Below are 16,941 nucleotides of genomic sequence, written 5' to 3'. Positions count from 1 at the left end.
CTGGGAGCAGCAGGGGGACCGTGCTACTCCCAGCTGCTATGGGCTGAAGTCGGAAGGCTGCAGAGGGAGGCGAGCACAGAATTGTTGAACCCGCAGGTCCACTAGAGTCTGTAGCATCTGTGTTTGCTTCCTGAGACATCCCAGTATGTCCTACTGCATGTCCCTCTCCTTTTCCTGCATCTTGCTCCCCTCTACTCCATCCTTCTCCAGGCTATTGGCAATGGTGATCCTCCAGGCCCTGTGCTCATTGTTCAGTGCCACACTGGCTTCCAGGATCTCCTGGAATGTGTCTCCATGAGACCCCTTCTTTCTCTTGCTTGTCTGACTCAGGCATTCTGCAGGTGTGGAGGGGGAGAACCTGAAGGCCACAATGGCAGCAGCTGCAGATAAAACAAAAAGATACTATTGTTAGTGTATTCATTAGGGAAAGTGAAACTTAAGATGTTAAACACTCCTTTTGCTCCCAGAAATTGCAAGCACTCCATTCTCACTTCTGCTTGTGATTGGTGCTGAGCAGTGCACAAACAGCCAGGGTGAGTATGTCCCACCCGGGGAAGGGGAAATAAGGTGGTAATAGCTCAGTTGCATGAGTCTAGTAGTATAGGGCAATGACACTGAATACTTAGTCTGCAGAAGAGAAGAATGAGGAGGGATTTGATAGCTGCTTTCAACTACCTGATTGGGGGGGGGGGGGGGGAGGGTCCAAAGAGGATGGATCTAGTCTGTTCTCAGTGGTATCAAGTTGCAGTGTGGGAGGTTTAGGTTGGATATTAGGAAAAACTTTTTCACTGGGAGGGTGGTGAAGCACTAGAATGGGTTACCTAGGGAGGTGGTGGAATCTCCTTCCTTAGATGTTTTTAAGGCCTGCTTGACAAAGCCCTGTCTGAGATGATTTAGTTGGGGATTAGTCCTGCTTTGAGCAGGGGAGTTGGACTAGGGTCCTGAGGTCCCTTCCAACCCTAATCTTCTATGATACTGGCACTGTTTTCCACAGGTGGTGGTGATTTTAGCTGATATCTCACTCCTGAGTGTAACAGAGGCAAAGAGAACACAGCTGCTGCTGGTGACCTGATGCTGCCCAGGCCCATATGCTGCTAGCTTGTGCCTGCTGAATGTATCGCTGGATGTTGTGGGAAAATGTATTACCACAGTGGAAGAAATAAGGCAGCTCTCCCTAGAAACATATGGCAGAGGTTTGCAGAGTACCTTCATGAAAGTTTCATCGAGATCTTTCTGGAGGATTTTTGGGACATCCCTGTGCGTTTAGTGCTCCACATGGACACCCCTGCCTAAGTCTAGAGGAGAATGAAAAGCAGATAGCAAGTCTTTCTTTCTTGATTGTACCACTACCTCTTCTAACATGAGTTAATTTAATGAGAGGTCAAAAGATGTGTTCTGCTACATTTTGGTTTTGGTGTTTTTTTTGTTTTTTTTTTATGTCAGTAGTAGCCCAGTTTAAGTGAAGACACATGCACAACTAGGTCGACATATGCTGCCTTGCATCGACCTAGCTTTGTAGCATGGACCAGGCCTGAGATTGGCTGGCAAAGTCTGCCATGATCTGAACGTTATCCCTGGGACAGAGTGTCCCCTTCTTGTACTGTCCCATCATCCTGCTCGAGCTCTTCTTTAAAGGAGCCTCTGCAGCTCTGCAAACAGTCATGTTCAGTGTCACAACCTTCAGACTCCCCTGTCATAGGTTAAGGCCCTGAACAAATCATGCAAGGGGAAAGTTGGGCATGTTAAATATCCTGAAAAGTCTGCTGAAGATCTTGCTGCTTTGGACTGCTACATCTTTTAGTCTGCCATTCTCCCCTACTTAGAGAGATAAGGTGAGTGAGGTAATACCTTTTATTGGACCAACTTCTGTTGGTGAGACAACCGTACACTGAAGTATCAGGAGGTACTTACACCCTTAAATACAAAGTTGTTTAGCATAAATAGTTAACACACATTTCAACAGTCTATAACCCACTAAATACATCTTCTTCCCCCCCCCCCTTCCCTCCGTAATGGGTGTTAACTGGCCACTTCACCTCAAATGGTCCCTTGGAATGTGTGTTAACTAATGCTAAACAATCTGTTCCACCTTGTATTTAGCTGTGACACTTCAAACCAGTTTCCCAGACCTGAAGAAGAGCTCAGTGTAAGCTTGAAAGCCTATCTCACCAATAAAAGCTATTAACTCACCTGCCTTGTCTTTCTAATGTCCTGGGACCGACTCGGCTACAACAACACTGCATATTCTCCCCTAATCTCTTTTCATTTAGCTCTTCCCTTTCTCTGGATGGCCTGGTTGTCACTTCTCATCAGTCATGACTTCAGGCTAGGGATTGTCTGTGTGAGAGAGTAAATCATTTTAATGTAACAATTTAAATGTAAACTGTCCCTTCATAACAGAAGAATCCTCTCATCTAGGACTTTTGCACTCTGATTAGTAGTATGTTTATAGGTGGCTCCAAGCACTGGAAGTTTCCTGACCTGAGTTGTGACATGCTTTCCAAGCTCATATAGGGGAGCAGTTCAGGAAAACAGATCTTTGACCAGTCAGCTTATCTGGCCATTGTGGGTAGGGCTAATACATCAATCATGACTCTGGACTAGAGGATTCTTGTGTTATGAGAAGACGTATTTACTTATGGTAAGTTTTTAAATTGTCTGCATTTGCATTTAACTTTTTTTCTGATAACTCTCAGAAAAGATGGTAAAACAGCTGCATATGCCAAACAAGAATCTCTCGAGAACTTTGGTTGAAGAAGAGGGTAAAACAAATAATTGAATATCATCCTAGAAATCTCTAATACAACTAATTCTAGGCTTCATATATTGCTCTATTGCAGTTCTGGGTAGAGGCAAGCAAAGCCCCCCTCTTGGTGTTTGTGGGTGAAATGATCACTTTGTTTCAGAACACATCCTATAACTTGAGCATCTTTGAAATCTAGCGTTGGCCCACAGTTTTGACAACCATCAGAAGGCTCTTGAATGCCACCATGAAGGATTAAGTTTGGGCAAAGAAATAATATGCTTTAGGGCCCTGTGGCTGGGTGTTGCATTACTGTACTACTCATGTCTTGGGAAGGGAAGGGATGGTGTTTTATGTTGCATGTTACAGTGCAAATAGCAGTTCTCCAGCAGTAACATTTTATAATTATCTCAGACTAAAATATCAATTAAAAATTCGAACAGCATGCCGGTATTGACAATATTTTACATATATCTTCTTGAACCTAAATGCTAGCTGGCTTAATTGTCTGTAAAAGAGCATCTTTTCAAAATGTGCAATAACAAATTATGGAAAATGGCACTTATCAGCCCAGCTCTTAAAATACATTCCTTTCTCACTGTTTCTTTTTCTTATCAGATTGTGGAGGGAATGAAGAAGAATAAATGGAGTATTGAAAATGTTTCCTTCGGATCTGGTGGAGCTTTGCTGCAGAAATTAACTAGGGATCTCTTGAATTGTTCCTTCAAATGCAGTTATGTGGTGACCAATGGCCTTGGGGTATGACCTCTAATTTTTTCACTCATTTTATCACATATGAACTCCAAGTTATGGACATCTCAGGAATGGAGATTGTCCATAACTCTGAAAGGTTCGTAACTCTGAACAAAACGCAGCTCTGGCTCCAACAGTTCACGCTCCAGGCCAGGTTCCAGATGCAGCTAGGCAGCTTCTTTCTGGGGAAGCTTGTCCCCTTCCTGATTGGCCGAGGGAGGGGAGGTGAAAACAACACCCAGAGCTTACAGAAAAGCAGTGCAGACCCCAATGCTGCTCCTGCTCCGGCTGCTTTCAACTGGAAGCAGGGGCTCACAGCTTTGCCTGCAAATCACAGCATCTTCAGCTCCTAGCTGTAAGTGGGTGCCTCATGCAAGGTGGTGGGGATGGGGACAGGGAGCTCACATGTGCCCACCTTTAACCTGCAGTACAGTATTTGCCTTTTTTTTTTTTTTTTTTTTTTTTTTTTTTTGCTCTTGTTGTCTCTGCTTCTGCCTGATTGGTTACTTCCGGTTTCATGTGGTGTCCAGTTGACCAGTCAGTCTGTAATTCTGGTTTTTGTATCTTTGACGTTTTACTGTATTTGTATTGCTTCACGTTTCAATCACATGTTAGTACCATCTGCATGATGTGCATGAGCACTCATTTGAATATCTCCTCTTATACTTACCAACATCTCACTTTGATTTTCAGGTGAACGTCTTTAAGGATCCAGTAGCAGATCCTAACAAAAGGTCAAAGAAAGGTCGACTCTCTTTACATAGGACACCCAATGGAGATTTTGTTACATTAGAAGAAGGCAAGGGGGATCTAGAAGAATATGGTCATGTATGTATTCTGACTTATCACTGCCAGAAGTAGATGACTTCATTCCCAATGCTAACCCAAACTGAGAGAAAGTAGCTTAGATAGTTAAGCTTGATTTTGAGATTTGTTTTCAGTCTTCTTAATATTCAACCAATAACCTCTACCAAATAATCCCAGAAGCTCCATCTGTAGCAAATTCAGTATGAACAGCATTGTAGTTATCGCTTAATTTTACTCTCAAGTATTTTCAGTTGGGATTATAGGAAAGGAATGAGAAAAATTGCCTGCCTTTTTTCATATCTGAACAGTCTGTTGAAATGTAGAATGCTCTTACAGTGCAACCTCTGTAATACTCCCTCAATATTTAAATATCTTTTGTCAACTGGAGTCTTTTTAAATGGATTTTTAAAAATCCAGTTTCTGGTAAAGAACCCTCTAGAGAGCATGCCCTCATTTTTTTCCTTTTTTAAAAATTAAGGTTTTTGGTATGTTCATAAAAGCCAAGCTGCAGTTCTTTTCCTGTTCTCAAACCATTTTTAGCTCCATTCTGTCTACGATGCCATATCTGCAGTGTGTGGCATTATATACTGTATCGCTGAGCATAGCCTTCAAAACTGCATTAAAGTTGTCTAAAATTTTAAACTCAACTTTAATTGTGCCATAAACTTTGATTAATCCCTTGACACTGTACTCTGGAGGCCACAGAATATCTCAGTAAATGCATCTTATTTCACTGATTTCCTCCCCCGCCCCCTTTACAAGAAAAATCCAGTGTGTTCTCTTCAAGATGTACCTGGGACGTCAATGACCAGTTTTACTGTTAGGATGACGGCAGACCACCTCAGTGAATTGATCTGAATCACTAAGCATTAGCACACTCCTACTAGATGTTTTGGAGGCAAAAGGAGCTGGGGGGGATGTTTTCAACCTCTCTCAACATAAGGACTCTTCTCATCTTCCCATTTTCAAAATGATCCCATCCCCAGTAGGGTGTTGTACACCTGCGCTGACTTGCACCGACCCACTCTTTCTTATCTTCCCACTTTAGCACCCCAGTATCTGCTTTTCCCTTCCTACCTTTTATCTAATTTGAGGGGAAGAGGCAGGATCCAGCTGTAGGGAGAAGTGGGGTACATTAGAAGGCCCACCCTAGCAGAGACCACATCTCTTCTTCTCCTCCTCTTCCCTCCCCCCCACACACACCCACACACTCTGTTTCTGGCACATCACATTCCTAGTAGCCCAAAAATAACCAAGGAATTGGCCAGATGCCAAGTAACACCTGAGAATTGCCTAACTTGCTATGGGTTAAATATTACATTATTGATGATTATGCTAATTATGGTTTAGTGTTGAATTTTTAAACACACTTGGTGTAGGCCTAATTCTGTTCATATTGAAATCTGAGGTAAAACTTCCTTTAACTTCAGAAGGAGGAGAATTAGGCCCGCTCTGAGCACTTAAAAAAAATACTTCCCTTAGAGACTTCCAGACAAGGATTTATAAACTAGCCTTGCAATGCTTCTTCTAGTTGGTATTTCTCCACTTTTCAGATGTAGGAAAGCAGAAATTAAATGACATGCCCAAAGTGTTGAGCTAAATCTGGGGCAAATCAGAGAGTAAATCCATCATTCCTGGCTTCTAGCCATTTCATTGCACTGCATGTATTCATAATACTTGAAGAGGATTTAGAAGTTCACTGCCTTTTGGAACGCTGAGTCATGTTCAGATAAACACTAAACAACATTTGGGTGCAAGAGTGAGAACAAGTAGCTGTAGTTGATCAGTAGCAGCAGGCTCAGTAGATTTGAAGGAGAGGAAGGAGGTGACTTAGTGCTTAGGCCAAGAGAATCAGTTTCAAATCTAGAGTGCAGCAAAGAGGGGAGATACAAAGTCAAAAGGATAGGATAGGAGTTGAATGCAGGATGAAACTACTGAGAGCTTTGCATTGGCTTGACATTTAAAATGGGCTCCTGAATTTGGTATAGAAGGGATATGTGTGGGGGCTGTGATATGCATGCTCAGGGAGGAAATACTTGGTTGCCATGTTTTAAATTGGAGAACGAGGTGGTGAGAGATGTGTATGCTATCAGCTGTTGCCCAGGCTTTCTGAATTGCCACAGTGCTTGGTTGGCAAAGAAACATCAGATTATTGGACTCTGATTTCTTACTGAGAAAAGGACTTTTTCTTGGAGGAGGACTGACCATTCTTACCTTTGCAGCCACTTCACCCAATAGCCACTTTCTTCTCAGTGTTAACCCTACTTCTCTGAGGAAGCAGTTAAGACATGAGTTACCAGACATGTTACACTTGGTGCAGGTGATCACAACAGGCACTAGTGCATTCTAAAGAAAACCTTTACAGACAGTTGTGTACAAATAGTAGGGGCCCTTATAAAGGGATCAAATGTGTGAATTGTCAGCAGCATATGGCAGCTGGCAGGACAGTACAATGGCAGGGCAGTTTTTGGGGAGGAAGAATCAGGGGAGGTTGGAGAAGTCATGCAATCCTTTGGTCTTCTTGGATCCATTAACTGTCTCCAGATAAAGAAGTGGCTGTATACAGGAAATTTCCTAAGTAGTATTTATGCACAGATTTTTAGAGTCTTTATTCTCCAGGTTACACTAACATGCAAAGGAGGGTAAAGGCAACTATATAGCACACCTTCACTGCAGAACAGTTTGTCATAGAAGCTGCCTGGTGTATCTTGAAGAGGAAGAGCAAGGTACAGTTATACAGACTTGCCTGTTCGCAAGCAAGGAAGGCACATACATCACTTTTGCCTTTAGATTTCTCAAACAGATCTATAATTTCTAGGGCTGTCGATTAATCACGATTAATTGCCGTGTTAAGCAATAGAATACCAATTGAAATTTATTAAATATTTTGGCTGTTTTTCTACACTTTCATATATATTGTATTCTGTGTTGTAATTGAAATCAGTGTATATTTTTATTACAAATATTTGCACTGTAAAAATGATAAAAGAAATAGTATTTTTCAATTCACTTCATACAAGTACGGTAGCGCAATCTTTTTGTCATGAAAGTGCAATTTACAAATGTAGATTTTATTTTTTTATATATACTATACTCAAAAACAAAACAAGGTAAAACTTCAGAGTCTACAAGGACGCTCAGTCCTACTACTTTGTTTAGCCAATTGCTAAGACGAACAAGTTTGTTTACATTTACAGGAGATAATACTGCCTGCTGCTTATTTACAGTGCCACCAGAAAGTGAGAATAGGTATTTGCATGGCACTGTTGTAGGAGGTGGTATATTTTGGGAACACTTTGAGCCCCACAGAGTAACACGCTTGTCCGTCCTGGAGGTATCTAGCTTTCAAACATAGGAGGTAGGCCTCAGCACAACACAATTCAGGACCTCCAAAGCTTTGAGTCTGTTCAAAATCAGGCAAAATATGGTCCTCCATCTCTAGCAAGTACTATGAGTAAGGAGGAAAGATATGCTGCCTACTGTGTTGAAGTGGCTTATTCATTAATGTCACTAAATAGAAGCTGAATACAAAATACTCACTGCTCCCCAGGCCTGGTTGACTAAAATTGCAGGTCCATCTGATGGCAGGTACTCTTGTTCGCATTAACACTCTATACAGAGTTGGCTTTTGTTACACTTCTAACTTACAGCTTGTGTCTTTGGTGATGCTCTGTTTAATACAAGGATATATACAAAGGAGATTTCTGCGGGATGCTGCAAACAGGTTTTCCAATAGCCATTCCAGCGGGGGAAAATGTTTTGGGGTCTCTACGCACTGAGGGAAGTGAATGTCAGATCACACCCTTAGTTCTAATATCAGAATTACAGTCAGGTGTTGGTCAGTGAGCTTCACTTTTCCTATTAATTGCTCTAGCAGTGTGTATAAAATATCTTCCCCACTCTTAGTTTATGTGCTTTCTGCAGTGGCATGGCACAAGAGGTTGATGTCTTAATTTATTTTGAGATTGTGTGTACTAATTCTTTGTACTAGAAACTCTGCTACACATGCATAATATGACTGAAATATTTATAAGATTTTAATAATGTTAGAATGATAGTGTTATAAATAGAAAGACAAAAGTTAGTCTCTTAGCAACTAAGGGCCCAATCTCACAAACACTTTGTGGGTGCTCATTTTTGCATATCAGTACATTGATGTCTACAGGGCTGCTACTCATATTATAAAGTTGAGCAGTGCATACGTGTTTGCAGGATCATATAGAAGTTTACATCTGACAGTATAACTAGTATACATGTGTGTTCAGCATCTCTTCTTGAAAGAGATCTTATTTCACGTTCACTGAAACAAAGTGGTATCTGTTACAGGATCTCCTTCATACGGTCTTCAAGAACGGAAAGGTAATGAAGTCTTACTCGTTTGACGAAGTAAGGAAAAATGCCAGACTGAAGGACAGTGAACTAGAAGTGGCACCTCATTAAGTTTAATTCCATGTCTCTCTGTGTAATGAGTATGTACTGCATAGCTAACGAGTTTGTTGTACAGATCTGTGTGTTTGTGTTTTATGATACATTATAGCCAAATTATTTGTTGGTTTATGGACATACTGCCTTTTTTCTTTCCTTTTTTGCACCAGTCTTTAGAAAAGATGAAATTAGGTAATGGTCCTTACAATGTAAAATCTATTTCATGCTAAAGTGTGCTTTTTAGGGCCCTTTGCCAGTAGTGACTCAATCTGGTATTGATCTTTTCACAAATGAGACAGAGCAGAGAAACATTTTTATATGGAACAGAATATCACAAAATGGATTTACATAAAATTATCACGCTTACTTTGTTTATATTTAACTTGTATTTTTGTACAAACAAGATTGTGTAAAATATATTTAAAGTTTCAATAATTAAGTCTTTCCAACTTTTCATGATTTTTATGACCACAGACTTCCAAGAAAATGTTTTGGAGGAAAAATCATTGCCTTTTGTCCATTAATCAGCAAATAAACATGGCCTTAAAGTTTCTTGTGACATTGTACCATTTGAAGGTTAAATCAGGACTTGTACCTACTTAAGACCCATAGAATTGCTGACCTCACTGTTCCTTATAGTTATCTGTAGTAGTCATTCTACATTAAGGAAAATTACTGTTCTTGCTGGAATCTTTAGGTACTATAAGCATATAGGCCTCGCTAGCAGTGTATGGTATGTAAATGGAATGCCAAATTTGAAAGAATTCTCTACTGCAACTTGTCTCTTGTCAAGTATAGTCCACTTGGCATATGCACCTCAATATTTTAAGAGTAAAGTTTTTAAGAGATATCCTCTTCCACTACAGAATATATGTGTAAAATACTGATAAATATGGAAGCGGTGTATTTTAAAGTGATTATACTTCTGGGTTTATTTTTCATATATTGTAAGTGACATGACTTTAAAGTGAAATACTGGACTGGGTAGTGCACTTTTTTACTTTTTGTATTTTTTTCATTGATTTGCCTTTTATCAGACTGGATGTTAAATTGTATAAATATGTTTAACTATTTTTTGTTAAACAACTTTAATAAAATATTACACTAGACAAACTCCTTTTACGTGACTCCCCCCAGGGGGGACATGATACAGAGGGATAATTATGAAAACAAAAGATATGAAAGGTACTTTTTAGTCAGCTGTGCTTGATTTTATTCACTCTCTGCATATGCTTGCTTGAACACCTGCAAGAGGACAAAACTGTCAATGATTTTGTTTGACAAACCATAGCAAGTTTTCAGATGTTTGTACTGTAGGGTGGCTCTTACGAAAAAATGAATCCTTCCTTTTTTTAGAAAAGCAATCGTGTCTGTAACGACTGATCATTGTACAGGTGTTGCATTTGGTTCTGGCTCTAATGTATTAGTAATTGATGTTATAGGGCAAATGGTTTAGAAGAGATCAAACAATTTAGACCAACCACAGATAATACAAAACATACTTTTATTTGAAGGAAGCTTAAAAAGCCATACTTTATTATTCTTACTGTCACACCAAAAAGGGCCACATCAAAGAACTTGTAATGTTTCCAGGATGTTTCCGGGATATGAAGTTAAAACACTTAAGCCCAGTCGCAATAGTTTGTTTTATTTGTTTAAAAAATGTTTTCACTCTTACTGTATGTGATTATACACTTCAGTGATGTATCGTTTCAAAAAGTAGAGTTTTAAAGTAAGATGATAAACACTGACCTTTCACACCCTGGATCTGCATTCTATTGCTGTTACCCATATTGTTCATATTTGGTCAGGAAAGATTTTAACTCCAGAGGTAGGATTAGTAACAGTTAAATAGAATAGAGACTTTCACTCCTCCATATGATCTGTATTAGAGAATTTTATGATGTATGGTATTAAAAAAAAAAAAAAAAAAACGTTCATTCTGTACCAATAAAGATTTTGATAACTATTGACTACCCATAACTGATATTTTTGTAATTAAAAGCTGGGGATATGCTATGGAAGCGCTGTTTTCTTTTTGTCTGTCATGAAGTACACAAGTGACTGTTTGATATTATATCTAGATTTCAGTTTATTTGGGACTTTTCTATGAATTCCCTAAGCTGTGCATGTCACTTGCAGAAAGTCATGTCATTCATTTCAAAATAATGTTAGTACTTTAATCACCTGGTGCTAGTCAATCCTCAACTCTTGCCACCAAGTGTTTGGCAGTTGACATCCCAGACACCAAAGAGTTGATAGTGATGTCAGATATAGCCTATTACTGTGCTTGAACCTTACAATATCGTAATTCTTCCATACTGAAGCAAACAGCATGTTTGGGTTTGCTTTAAATAATTAGATTTGTAGCCATTGAGATTTTAATTATCCCCATTTAATTATAGTACAGTGTTTGTATTTAAAAATAGGAGTTGGGCGTTTTGTGTTAATACTCTCAATACTTTCAATAATTTATTTGTAACCAGTATTTAGCATAAGAAGGATTCTATGACTTTTTTCCTGAGATGCATGGCTATGAAACTGATGCTAAATCTTTTTGTAACAAGATCCATCTTAGAAGATCTGAGGAGAAAATAGAAAAGTATTTGTTTTATTTGCCAAAATTCAAAACGTAAAGTTTAAACCGTTTTTCTAGTTTTACATTCCTCAACTTGTTTAGTGGAGAGGAAATATTCTTCACTTAAATCCTATGTTAAATGTACTCAACATTAAATACAAATATGTAATAAAATGGAAATAAAGTTTTAGTTCTGGTAGTGAAACACTAATATCCATTTGACTTTGTTTTAAACTGTGATGTTGGACATCAGATTTCTTCCACGTGCACCCATTGCCAGCAGTTTGGACAGAGTATCATGGCACCTCAATTTCAATCTACTATATAGGCTAACCATACAAAGCGAACAGTTTACATAAGTGATACTCAAACTGAGGCTCGCAAGCCATAAGTGGCTCTTTAATGCATCTCCTGCAGCTCTTTGCAGAACATCATATTAAAACTGTGGTTTTAATTATTAACCAATCAGGATGCTTTTACTATGTTATTAACCAATTGTAATTGGTAAAATAATACTTGGTCAGTCATTTTGCTGTGAGGATTGTATATATTATATAAATAATAAGTGAAGCAATGAATTTGCAGTACTCTGGCTCTGTTAGGTAATGTTTATACCCGATTTGGCTCGTGAACCGCTGAAGTCTGAATATCACTTGTTTACATTTATGTATTAGATTTAAAACACATACTGGAAGGAGGTGGGGCGGGTTACATGCATTCCGTGTTTGCTATAGAGCTTGAGCAAATCCCTACTCTAGCACCTTATTCCACTTATAGTTTTTATATGTACTTGAACCTGGACCACTTTTCCATGATCTTGATATACAGCTGCCGGAACACTAGGTATAAAAACCCCAAGGGTTTATCACCCTTTGTATTTCACACAATTCTGAGTCAAGTGAATGTCTTCTCCTTGGGACTTGACAGTTTCAGAATTGTGAAAGTAGAATGAATTATATAGTAAGAATAGAAAGGATTAAAGAAATGTCTGTACCTTTAAGCAAAATTGTTGGAATGTTGCAACCAGGTGTCAGGAATACAGACATTAACATAGAACAATTGCACCGTTTAAGGGCAATTGGTGAAGCATTAGCCTTAGATCGATAACAGTTAGTAAGGAAATAGGATATGCATGCTGTGCCCCAGGTGAATTTTACTATTTTGCTTTCTTTGTCCCTTTGTCTAATTCCCGCTCTTTTACCTGTATAAATAAGACTGTTTGGGCCTTGCATGGCCACTCACATATTCTGAATGTTATTGGCGGAGCGCTGTGTTATAAACAGAGTGGTCTGACAAAGTGTGAGTCCTGATTCTAACTTTGACAATTTGGAGGTCCCACTGAGATGTCAACTGTCTTCACTGGGGCTGTGTGATTCCTGACCGTTTTTGTAGGACGACTGTGGCAGCCAGCACCTGGGAACTTGGCCCAAGCGGTCCTCCACTAGAACGGAAAGGTGCACGACCGCAGTGAAGTCTACGCCATTGAACCTGTTGGTTCCCACTCTGTTCTGGTAGGGATCCTGGGATCTGACATCCAGAATCTGGTCAGGTAATTATTTCTGTCTTTTGTCCGGACTGAGGACTGTCCTGTCTCTGTGTCTATGCATCCTCCCTGTGGAGTGTTTTGAGTCTGGGTGCCATCTCCGTCCAGGGATTGGCCAACCAAGGGGTTCCTGTCCCCGCGGTCTGAGTGAGTGAAATCTGCACAATCGCAGCCGCACCACACCTTGGGTAAAACCCTTAGTGTGAAAGCAAGGGTGATTGAGGCAGTAGCCTGTGGGCTCCTTTTGTGTGTTGCACTGGGCATCGCTCTGACGAACCCTAATTTCCTTCTTGTGTGATTGGTGTGTGAAGTCCTCCTGTATGGGTAACCAGACATCTAAGCCGGGGCAGTTCCCTAAAGGAACTCTGGCTTATTTTATGTATTTTAGGAAGGGTCTGGACTCCTGTAAGTTTTTGGAAAAATGGTCTAGGCTAACTCAGGGAGATCCCAAAACTCAGTGGCCACTGTTAGGATCTTGGGATAAGGATCGAGTAGATGTCTTAAAAGACAAACTTGGCCAATCTAAAACTAAATTGGCAAAAGGAGAGGTCGATTGTTTCATGCAGTGGTGGGAAGAGGCAAATTGTAGATGGACAGAATCGAAACTCTCTCTCAAAGATTCAAATGATAAGTTAAAATCTTTATTGGAAACCTCCTCTCCCACCACTAGACCGAGCACTCCCCTTTACCTGTTCTCCAAGCAGACCCCCTCTTCATACTCCTGTCTCCGGGTGGGAAAAGACAAAACCCCTTGCTAGATTCCGAGGACGAGGATGAAGAAGACGCATTAATTGGCCTGGCAGCCTTGCGTCGAATCAATAGACGGCCACCCACGCCCCCAGCTCAGGAACAACTGTTACCAGATCTCCCAGATCAGGAACAATTCCCAGAGATCTCCAGTTCAGACCTATCCGGATCATCCGGTACTACCGAGGCCCATTCCTCTGGACTCCTCTGCCTCGTAAAAGCTCGCGCTTGGGCCTTAAAAATATCCAGGCTCCCCTCCGAATCCTGCATACTGGGGGCCAGGACGGGGGTCCCACTTGGAGCTATAAACCCTGGACTCGAACTGAGCTCCTTTCAATTATAAAAGGCCTGAGAAAATCCTACCAAATTTGCAGAGGAATTGTTGTTAGTGTGTGATACCTATGAACCCTCTGAGGCAGACCTCTTGCAGCTGTGCGAGCTACTTGTAACAGCCCCTAGTGAGCATGAAAAATGGCTCACAGCAGCAGATTGGCTTGCTGCTGACTGCCACTCTACTTTGCCAGACACTGGTCCTAATGCTGAATACCGAAAAAAGTGTAAGGAACGAGCTAAAAATCTATTTGAAGCCATCCCTCGAGTATGGACTCCTAAAACCAACTGGACGGCCATAAATAGCTGTAAGCAACGACGGAGAAAACCCGGGCGACTATCGCACCTGGCTAACTGACATTTTTCTGCAACATTCTGGTATGCAGCAACCAGATACAAATAGACAGGGCACCCTGGCTAGTGCATTTGTTAATGGCCTCCTGCCTGCTATTGGCAATCTGCTAAAACAAATAAGTGTTGGATGGGAGACCGAAACCATGGACAAATTGCAAACAGTGGCAGAGCACTGCCAATGTACTTTTAAAAGGAAAGGAAGAGCAATCAGCTCAGCAGTTAATGGCCTTGCAAATACAGCATTATTCAGGGCAGGGCAAACAGTACCAGGGATGGGGATGTGGTCGTGGGAGGGGACAGGGAACTGGATTTTCGGGTTATGGGGATGTTTGTAATTACTGTAAACAGCCGGGACATTGGAAGAATGAGTGTCCAAGCTGGCCTGGTAACTCTGTGAACAACCAGTTAAACTCCCTGCCAGCACAGCCAGTCAGCCCCCAGCCTTACTTTTCCCCACAACAATGACAGGAAACCGGGGAACCTCAGGAAATTTTAGCCCCTTTACTGCCTCTCACTCCCATGGGTGAGTTTGTGTTAACTATCAATGATCTTTCTCTCCCTTTCCTTGTTGATACGGGAGCTTCGCTTTCTGCAGTTCGTACTACCGACCTGCCTGAGGTTCCCTGTTCTGGAAAAACCGTGTCCGCTGTGGGCATTAAATCTGGATGTGCACTTGGAGTTCTCACTCAGGTGCATGGAGGCAAGAATCACCCAGTAGCTTATTTCTCTGCCACTTTGGACCCTATGGCTCAAGGCCTGCCCCCCTGCCTGCGTGCTGTGGCTGCTGCAGCACGCTAGTCTAAATGTCCTTCACTCCCCCCTTACACTCATGGTCCCTCACTCTGTAGAAACTCTGCTGTTACAACGCAATACAAGCCACCTCTCCTCCGCTCGCCTTACCAGATATGAACTTCTATTGCTGTCGGCCTCATATATCACCATAAAGCGCTGTTCTCAGTTAAATCCTGCCACTCTCCCTCCATTGTCTAATGACGGTGATCCTCATGACTGTCTTGCAACTGTCTCTATCACCATCCTGTGCTCTGACCTTTCTGATGTCCCTCTCCCTAACTCTGACCTTGTTTTGTTTACTGATGGTTCCTGTTTTCGAGACAACCAAGGTCGTCTCCTTGCAGGATACGCTGTAGTGTCACTCTCTGAAACCCTAGAAGTTGCACCTTTACCTTCTGTAACCTCAGCACAAGTTGCTGAATTAGTTGCCCTCACCCGTGCCTGCTTTTTGGCGGAGGGACGCTCCGCCACCATTTACACTGACTCCCGCTATGCTTTTGGGGTTGTACATGACTTTGGTACACTCGGGCAAGCTCAGGGTTTCCTTACATCTGCCGGTACCCCTATTAAGAACGGCCCCTATATCACTGCTCTCCTGTATGCAGTTTTACTTCCCTCTGCCCTGGCTATTAAGTGCCCTGGCCACTCGATGGCAGACACTGATGTTGCTAAGGGTAACGCATTTGCTGATGCCTCTGCTAAACATGCTGCTGCCATAGAATCTTCCCCAGATGCATTTCTAGGTTCCCCCTCTGTTTGTATACCACCACCATCCCTCACCGACCTCACCCTGCTCCAGGGCTCTGCCCCAGAAACCGAAAAAGGCTCCTGGGTTGCCCAGGGTTGCTCTCTACATCCTGATTCCCTTTGGCGTTCGTCCACTGGTACCTTTGTAGCCCCCTTTTCATTCTACCTATCGCTGGTTGCCCTGCTACACAGTGTTTCGCATGTCGGAAAGGAGGGAATGGTCTCTGCTCTAACTAAGGCGGGATGGTGGGCTCCCCATTTCAGCTCTTTTGCAGCTCGCCACTGTGCCGCCTGCACCACTTGCCAAAGCCACAATATTGGTAAACCTGTAAAAGTGGCTCAGGGATTCTGGGGCTTGCCCCAAGCACCCTTCTTGCATTGGCAACTTGATTTTGTACAAATGCCTAAGTGTCAACCATTTGAATTTATTTGGTTATGGTATGTTTATTTTCTGGTTGGATTGAAGCCTTTCCTTGTCGCAAGGCTGACTCGCTGTCCATTGCTAAATGTTTGTTAAACCATATTATGCCTGCCAAGGGAATTCCTGCCACTCTGTCCAGTGACCGGGGTACACACTTTACCGGACAAATTGTCCAACACTTGGATCGTATATTACATGTCACACACCTGCTGCACTGTCCCTACCACCCACAAAGTGCAGGTGCTGTGGAAAGGCAAAATGGTGTACTTAAGAATAAACTTGCTAAGATTTGTGACTCCACAGGGTTAAGCTGGTCAGCAGCTTTACCACTAGCCCTTATGGAAATGTGATCCACTCCATCCCAAAGGCATAAACTTAGTCCTTTTGAAATCGTTATGGGACGCCCTATGCGAACTGTGGCTACCATTACTCCAGTCCCAGACTTGAACTTGACTCACAGTACGCTCCTTCAATATTGCAAGGGATTAATGCAAGCTGTAAGTCACTTCCATTCACAGGTTCGAGCAGCCCGGCCAACGGAACCCACCTCTGACGCCTGCCACAGCCTTGAACCAGGTGACTGGGTCTACGTACGGCATCACCATCGAAAACACGCCTTGGAACCTCGGTGGAAGGGTCCTCATCAGGTACTGCTTACTACCCAGACAGCTGTTAAGCTATCTGGCATCGCAGCGTGGATA

The 16,941-nt window shown here is 41.9% G+C and overlaps 1 protein-coding gene across 2 annotated transcripts in view; it reads left to right on the top strand.

Annotated features, from left to right (window-relative positions):
* Positions 1–11,511, top strand: part of NAMPT (nicotinamide phosphoribosyltransferase) — a 58,794-nt gene extending 47,283 nt beyond the window's left edge. For both annotated transcript variants that reach the window (XM_050925734.1, XM_050925743.1), the window contains 3 exons: positions 3,362–3,502; positions 4,190–4,324; positions 8,630–11,511. In XM_050925734.1, the coding sequence (XP_050781691.1) occupies positions 3,362–3,502; positions 4,190–4,324; positions 8,630–8,743 (390 nt within the window). In that variant the 3' untranslated portion in view covers positions 8,744–11,511. The remainder of the gene's footprint in view (positions 1–3,361; positions 3,503–4,189; positions 4,325–8,629) is intronic.
* The last annotated feature ends 5,430 nt before the right edge of the window (positions 11,512–16,941 follow it).

The sequence above is a fragment of the Gopherus flavomarginatus genome, chromosome 1, assembly GCF_025201925.1.
Source record: "Gopherus flavomarginatus isolate rGopFla2 chromosome 1, rGopFla2.mat.asm, whole genome shotgun sequence".
In the NCBI taxonomy this organism is placed as follows: Eukaryota; Metazoa; Chordata; order Testudines; family Testudinidae; genus Gopherus; species Gopherus flavomarginatus.
Note: the sequence above shows the minus strand (reverse complement) of the source record. Positions and strands in the feature narration are given on the sequence as shown.